This window comes from Nanorana parkeri, unplaced genomic scaffold, assembly GCF_000935625.1.
Source record: "Nanorana parkeri isolate BGI_ZX_2015 unplaced genomic scaffold, ASM93562v1 scaffold166, whole genome shotgun sequence".
Classification (NCBI taxonomy): domain Eukaryota; kingdom Metazoa; phylum Chordata; class Amphibia; order Anura; family Dicroglossidae; genus Nanorana; species Nanorana parkeri.
The window spans coordinates 1,792,472-1,800,690 of NW_017306434.1; the positions used below are offsets into that span (position 1 = coordinate 1,792,472).

Genomic DNA, 8,219 nt, shown 5'->3' on the forward strand with positions numbered 1-8,219 from the left:
CCAAGAACACATGACAGCATCAACTGACCAATCACAGAGGCAAATGCAACTCCGAAACCACAGCCCCGACCTGCAAACTTTTCCCCCAGCTCTACCTAGTGCCACTTACCACCAACATGACGCCCGCAGCCAGGAAACGAGAGATTGTATGTACAACCTGGAAACACTCTGAGCCCACACAGCATGCTGGGTGGAGGTGTAGTCCTGTAAGTTTCCAGGAACTACATTACCCGTTATGCAACAGGTTATCGGGTTGCCACGACAACCATTCCCGGGTTCAAGGCTACGCCGGAACTACTCTTCCCCGGAACGTTTCGTTCCGTCTATGTTTCCTGTTTGGGTAGGGACTAATTTCCTGCTGGACCGATATGGAAGCAGAGAGGGAGCAGAGCTGAATGCTGGTGAGTGGGTTGTCACATCTTACAAGGGGAGGATTGTGGAACCTCGTTGGGGGGTTTATGTAGCCAGTGCTGGCAGGGGGTACCTGGGAACTCTGGGTTGCTATGTTTTTGGAATCGGCTGCCCTGTCCCTTAAAGTTCCATTATATCCAAATTACACCATTTTCAGAAAACGAAAGTGGGTTGCAAAGAGAACCTGCTATCAGTGGACCTTCTATGTGTAGAGGTTTTGAATTTGATGTCCTCCAAGAAAGGGATGGGTTAGCAGATTGTACTGATCTCTTAAAGGGTAGCTGTACCTTTTATTATGACTTTACCTAAATGCCACCCTTATAGGCTACACTGTTTGCCAGGGCAGGTATGCAGGCTTACCCAAATTTGGCATAGTCCGTGGATGGGGATGCCAGGGTGGTAGGAGCTGAGCTCCAGGAGCTTAGTTAAAGGAGAATTATGAGGTGAGTGATTCTCACTCACCTCATAGTTCTAGGCGACCTGTGACAATGAAACTGTCACAGGTCGGCTCAGTAGATCGTGAAGTGAGCGAACACATAACGTTGCTCGCTCACTTCTCGATCTATCCGTGCAGAGAGCGTTGACTATCACTCACGACTCCCTGCAGGGATTCCCCCCTCCCCTGTGCTGACTGGCGGACCGGAGGGGGTGGGGTTGTTGGGGGTACAGCTGGCTCTGCCTCTAGATAGGTAGAGCCAGCTGTCACGTATGCAGCTGGGTGGATCCAAACAGATTTGTCGGGATCCGTTCCGGCTGCGGCGTCTCAGTACAGCTGAGACGCCGTATACTGAGATGCCGCAGCTGCGTGTTTGACAGTTGGCTCTGCCTATCTAGAGGCAGAGCCAGCTGTACCCGCCCCCGTCCGTTCCGCCAGTCAGCGCTGGAGGAGCGGGGAGGGGGGAATCCAGTCCCTCCCCTGTCACGGCTCTCTGCCGTCACCGGATAGAGAAGTGAGCGAGCGCCGGTATGTGTTCGCTCACTTCCCGATCTACTGAGCCGACCTGTGACAGTCTCTTCCGCCCTCAAGCTGACAAGATAAAATCTATACAGGTCTGGCCACCTTTAGGCAGGTCCGTTACGGTCGTAGCTTACAGATTTACTCTTAGTGAACCTTTTGACTTTAGCGCAGTGTCAGCGTCTTCTAGATAACATTGGCCAGGCTGTGACTAATTGCACGAGTTGGTGTTTAACCCGATGTTTAATTCTCTTCAATGGAACAGAACCATGTCTGACTCCGGGCACAGCCAGCCCAGTATGTACGTTCCTGGGCGCAGCAGGAGACGCCGTTGGATGGACCAGGGGCCCGCCGGCAACCTGAACCTGTCAGAACCTCCGCGTGAAAGAGACCCCATGCTGCGTGACCGCGATCAAGACCGATGGGTGAGCACGGTGGGTGATGCCAATGTTAAATGCTCATGTTATGGGAAATAAGGCGTATGGTATCCCAGATGGCGCCGTAACGGACAGTAAATATCAGGGATGCACCGATACTGGTACCGGTGCCGAGTATTTTGGCGAGTACTTGCACTTGCCCAAATGCTCCGATACTTTCCCTGATACTGGAACTTCTGGTCAGAGGAAGATTTCCGCTGACCGGCAGTGCCATAGGGGAACATGGAGCTAGCTGCGTGTGCGATCAGGAAGCTGGGGGGTGAGTAATGACCCGTCTTCCTGATTGGTTGTTCAGCTGGCTCGATGCTGATTGGCCGGGAAGCCTGTTTCCTGGCCAATCACAATAAAGCCGGGCAAACGACATGGAGCAATCAGGAAGCTGGGCGGGCTGTCATTACCCACTGCCCGGATTCCCCGGGAAGCCTGCTCAATGCCAGCAGAAGCACCGGTATCGGTACTCAGTATCGGCGAGTACCGAAAGCAAAGTATCGAAAAACCGGTATCAGTGCATCCCTGGTAAATGTGTGCAGAGCAGCAGCACACAACAGCCAATCAGATTGTCATTAGGTTAGTGAGTGGTGGGAGCTGATTGGTTGACATGAGCTACATTGTTCTTTGACTTCGATGCATCCGGGGTTGTCTCCAAACAACATTTGTCACGATAACATAGAAACCTTTAAAGAAGAACTCTTATCAGCCAGACACATGACGTAGAACGGAAACATTAAAGAGAACCTGTGCTACATTTTAAATGAAAGTAAAAGTTCTGCTTGAAGCCCAACTCCGGATATGAGACGAAAAAAGAAACCCTTGCCCTAGGGCCACCCTGGACTGAAAGGGTTAAATGCTTGTTAGGTCTAGGGGGTCATAGAAGAGGAGATATTACTTCCCTTACCCTCCAGCAGACTCTGCTGCTCTTCTCTCTGATGCTCCAGGTTGTGGGCGGTCCCTCTGCATCATCATGTACAATGCAGGGCGAGTGTGGCTGAGAACACCTTATAGGGAATACTTTGTGGGTGCAGTCGCACAGATGGAGGGAGTCTGCCAGGGCGAGGAGTAAGGTATGTATTACTGCACCCCTAGACTTAACAAGCAGTTTACCTTTCTGACCGTGTTTCATATTACACATGCCACAAGACCAAGGATCGGGCGAGTATTTCTTTATTATCACCCTAACGAAAAACAGGCAGTTAACCCTTGCAGTGCACAAGGGTTAATGTTTCTACAACCTGGAGTTCTTCTTTAATAACTTTGTGGCCCCTTCTCTGTTTTTGGACCATTCTATTTGTTCCTTTAAATCCATTAGATAAAGTTTGTGTGTCATTCATCTTCTTCTACTGCTGCTTATTTTTGTTTGTTGATATATGTTGCCTGTTATGTCCTTTTTTTTTTGTACTGACCTATGTTGTGTTCAGGATGGAAATGAGGAGAATTCTGGTTACACCATGCAGAAGACCCCGATCATCTTGGCCAAACCGGCCGCTGAGCGTGTAAGTTACTTTGCCCTTCGTGTGCTGTATTCTGTTACTCTACAGCAAAATGTATGTTGTCTCTCTTAAAGGAGAACTATGAGGAGTGCTTTTCACTCACCTCATAGTTCTAGCCGACCTGTGACAATGAGACTGTCACAGGTCGGCTCAGTAGATCGGGAGGTGAGCGAACACATACCGGCGTTCGCTCACCTCTCGATCCTGTCACGGTTTTTTGGATTCCCCCCTCCCCGCTCCGATCCGCCAGCGCTGACTGGCGGAACGGCCGGGGGAGGGGGCGGGTACAGCTGGCTCTGCCTCTAGATAGGCAGAGCCAGCTGTCACTCACGCAGCTGGGCGGATCTCGACATCGATGTCGGGATCCGCTCCGGCGTCTCAGTATATGGCGAGCTGTAGCTCGCAGTATATTGAGCTTAGGGTGACGGGAGGACGCTAGTTTGTGTCCTCCCGTTACCCTAAGGAGAACTATGGGGAAAAGCCCTGACCCCATAGTTCTCCTTTTAATACGAAACACATAAAAGTACTGACAGGTCGAGGGGAGATTTAGTATGCCTACAAAAAACATAGTTTGCTGAATAAAATCGAGAGGTGTTGTTTTATATATAATGCCGGGGTCAGAAACTTGTTTTTGGGTTGACGGTTTAGTGACACTTTGAAGTTACACCTGTCACCCAAACAGAAGGTGTAAGCAAATCTTTCTACGGGGACAGTGACGGCAATCCAAGAGGTGAATATCCCTTATTTTGGACAGATTTCCACGTTGCATCCATAAGATACTAAACACCGAAAGCAAAAATAACTCCTAAGGGTTTTAACTAGGGATGCACCGATAGAGATTCTAGTATCAGTATCGGTGCCGATTTTGAGTATTTTGGTCGAGTACTCGTACTTTACCCAAATACTCCAATACCTTCCTCGATAGCAGAGCTTCTGATCAGAGGAAGATTTGCTCTGGCCGGCAGCGCCGTGGGGAACATGGAGCCAGCTTCCCGTGCGTTCAGGAAGCTGGGCGGCGAGTAATGACCCGCCTCCTGCCTTCCTGATTGATCGGGAAGCCGGCTCCTTGCTGATTGATCGGGAAGCCGGCTTCTTGGCTGATCAGGGAGGCAGGTCATTACTCGCCGCCCAGCTCAGCTTCCTGATTGGCTGGGAAGCGGGTTTCCTGGCCAATCACAATCAAGCCGGCCAAACAACATGGAGTCGGCTTTCCGGGCAGTCGGGAAGCTGGGTGGTATGTCACTACCCGCCACCCGCCTGGGAAGCCGGCCCCATGCCAGCAGAAGCACCATTATCTGTACTTGGTATCGACGAGTACCGAAAGCGAAATGTTGGTACTCGATACGGAAAAATTGGTCCCTAGTTTTAACCCTTCTCTAACTTATCCCAAACTAAAAGGAGAATGATAATTGGGTGGGTTATGACCCCTGTCAGCTTTTTTGCCATCTGTGTCCCATTAGGGACATTTCCCTTCACTTTCTGTCCAATAAACATACTGAAAAGTAAGAGGAAATCCCTCAAAAGTGAGGAAAATCCATGGTAGTCCCTACTGGAATCTCCCATCTATTCCTGTTATGGTGAAAACCAAAAATATGGAATTTTCTATCACTTTCAGTAATACCGTTCACCAAGACAAATAGAGGTGATGAATCTACCTAATGAGGACACAGACAGTAATAAAAACCTGACAGGTGTTCTAATCCCTCTCCATTCTATCCAAAACTAAAAAGAAAATGTTGGCCTCTGTTGCTCATTTAACTCTTCAGTGTCCGGAAAAACATCACATATGAGAGACTTGACTCTTTAAACATGTTGTATATTATTTATGTGTTGACCATAACCATAACTTTGTATTCATATCTGAGTTTTTGTCGTTGGTTTAGCCAAAGCCGGCCCCTGCTCCTGTTCCAGCCGCACCTGAAAAGCCAATCGTCCTTATGAAGGCCAGAGAAGAGGGTAAGCCAGCCCCAGCAGCAGAGGGCGCCACTCCGCCACCATCTGCCTCTACAGCAAAGGTGGAGAAGGAGGGACAGCGCCCGACTCAGCCAGTGTATCAGATTCAGAACCGAGGCATGGGCGCTGCAGCGAGCGCAGGTGGAAATGTTGATCGTAAGTCCAATTTAAAGAGATCCCATCATATAATTAAAAACTTTTTAACAAAGTGCGTAACTGTAAAGAAGAAACCGAATACAGTACTTGCCGCTCCTGCCGCCCACATCACTGGACACTACTCGGATGTAGAGAAATGGCCCCTCAAAGTTTGCTGGGAAACCGACACTTCCACAAATGTCATTCTCCTGTATCCCCCTGCAGCTGTCAATGGTTTATTCGGCTGACCTCCATGTCGCTGGAACAAAGTAATGACGTGGAGTTCAGCAGGAGGAACTAATGAGTACTGCGGGGTGCAAAGAAAATTAGCACTCACGGAAATGTCTATTTTCCAGTGGACTTCAGGGGATGATTTCTCAGCATTAGCGTAGTGTTCAGAGCCTCAGGAAGGATAAGAATTCTGTTCTTTCTTTACATTTACTTGTGACAGGGTCTCTTTATGATCAATTAAATAAACAGAAGTTTAGGGAAGAAACGCAAACTCTGGAGATCTCCTCTACGTAATCCAGTGACTCTGCACTCCGTACTGCGTGTAGACCTTCAAATACAGATGTTTGTGCTCGAAGTGAGAACATGGATGGCGCTGTGTCAAGTACAGTCAATATTAGAAGTCACAAGTAGGGATGCACCAATACCAGTATTTCGGTATAGAGTACTGATATTTTTCTTTCCGGTAGTCGCCGATACCAAGTCCTGGAAGTAACATCAAGGAAGCCAGGTGGCGTGCAATGAGTCGCCACCTGGCTTCCTGATTTAGCCGGGCGGCGTGTAAAGACTCACCACCCGGCTTCCCGATTAGCAGGAAGGCCGTCCACATGCTTCATGGAGCCAGCTTTCTAGAAGCCGGGCGCGGTGTCTGGCATCCTGATTGGCTGGGAAGCCGGCTCCATGCTCCCTCGTCATGAGGTTCCCGGCCAATCAGGAAGCCGTGTGCCACGTCATTACACGGTGCCCAGCTTCCTGATTGGCCGGGAAGCCGGCTCTACGCTCCCTTATCATAAGCTGGCTTGCCGGCCAATGAGGAAGCCAGGCAGCGTCTAATGACTCGCTGCCCAGCTTACTGATACAGGAAGTATCGGGCAGGCATCGGAGCATTTGGGCGAGTACAAGTAATAGCCCAAATACTCTGCACCGATACTAATACTAGTATCGGTATCGGTGCATCCCTAGTCACCAGCACTCGATATTGTGCAAGAAGCATAAGCACTTTTATTGATCTGTCACATGCGCCATCAAGCCAACGTTTTGTGGATTTGCAGGGTCCCTTTTTCAGGGGGGCATAGTTAATATGTTGCTCTGATGAAGGCAACCTGCGTAGCCCCGAAAAGTTGTCTTGATGACACATGTGACAGATGAATAAAGGTGCTTAGGCTTCTTGCACATTATTGAGTGCTGGTGACTTCTATTATTGACAACTCTAGATAATGGTGCAAGTGCAGTCCCATGGGCGAGAATTTCTTCCTGTTTCTTTTTTACAGGGAGATGGGAATGCATCAAATTGAGCGGAATGTCTCCAGCACATTTATGTGCTTTAGGGGTGGATTATGGTGGTATTCTTTTAATGTTTACTTTTTTTTTTTTTTTTCTCATTACCATGCAGCTGTCGTTGGCCAGGCAAAACTGATGCCTCCTCCGAAGATTAAACACTGCATCAAACTGGTGGATGAATACATGAACTGGTGTGACAGTGCCATTGAGGTAGGTGTCGGCCTTTGTCACCTGTCATGGTTCAAATATAAAACAACTTTGTCATTCTCTAAAACTGGGGATGCACTGATACCGAATATTTGGGCGAGTACTCGTACTCCCCCCAAATGCTCCGCTTTTTACCTCCGATACCGGACCTTCCGGTCACGGGGAGATCTCCCTTTGACCGGGAGTACCGAGGGAGCATGGAACCAGCTTCCTTTCCAATCAGGAAGCCAGGTGGTGGGCTATGACGTGCCGCCCGGCTTCCTAATTGGTCAGGAAGTCAGGCTGCCTAGCAACAAGTGAAGCCAGCTTTCTAACCAATGAGAAAGCCGGGATGCGGGTCATGACGTGCCGCCTGGCTTCCTGATTGGCTAGGAAGCCGGCTTCACTTGTTGCCAGGCAGCTCCAGCAAGTGATACCGGTGTTCTTTCGATACAACACGAGCTTCCCATGCAATCAGGAAGCCGGGCGACGGGTCATGATCCCCCGCCCGACTTCCTGATAATCGGGGCACACGGTACTGGTATCAATACTCCGAATATACGGTATTGGTGCATCCCCATCTAAAATTGCACAATCAGGTTTCCTGTAAAAACCTGTCAGTCCCACCTCTATCTAAAGCGTGTGTGTTGCATATAATGTATTTCCAGTGCACACACCTGTACGGGTATACATTGCCTGAGCAGATACAGTATAAGCAGCACTTCCAAAATCTAAAACATCTGTTCTAGGAGGACTGCCACACTTGTAAGCATTAGTAGTGTGCAGAGAGCAGTAACATATAGCAAGCATGGATGTGACTACAGGAACATTAAATCACTGTTCCTTACACAGCTTTCTGAAAAAAAATAAACAATATAGAGAGAGAATGAGAGCATCTTTGATGTTAGAACTGTGACATCTTTACTCTGGGATAGTTATATATTGCATTCTGCAGTGTTATGGGTTCTTTCTTGTCATTTTCAGTATTTGCTGGATCAAACAGATGTCCTCGTGGTGGGAGTTCTTGGATTTCAGGGTACGGGGAAATCCACAATGATGTCACTGCTTTCTGGCAACTCCCCAGATGATGACCAGAGGTAAGATGGGCAAGAAATGAATACATGTTGTGATTGAGATATATATATA

At 48.8% G+C, this 8,219-nt stretch overlaps 1 protein-coding gene across 3 annotated transcripts in view; it reads left to right on the forward strand.

Moving 5' to 3' along the window:
• The first annotated feature begins 369 nt into the window (after window positions 1-369).
• The window catches only part of SMG9 (SMG9, nonsense mediated mRNA decay factor), a 17,962-nt gene continuing 10,112 nt past the window's right edge, over window positions 370-8,219 (forward strand). For 2 of the 3 annotated variants that reach the window (XM_018554615.1, XM_018554618.1), the window contains exons 1-5: window positions 1,609-1,791; window positions 3,219-3,293; window positions 5,174-5,399; window positions 7,000-7,097; window positions 8,058-8,170. In XM_018554615.1, the coding sequence (XP_018410117.1) occupies window positions 1,636-1,791; window positions 3,219-3,293; window positions 5,174-5,399; window positions 7,000-7,097; window positions 8,058-8,170 (668 nt within the window). In that variant the 5' untranslated portion in view covers window positions 1,609-1,635. Of the gene's footprint in view, window positions 402-1,608; window positions 1,792-3,218; window positions 3,294-5,173; window positions 5,400-6,999; window positions 7,098-8,057; window positions 8,171-8,219 lie in introns of those variants that run through there. The other variant, XM_018554617.1, reaches the window with a different exon arrangement.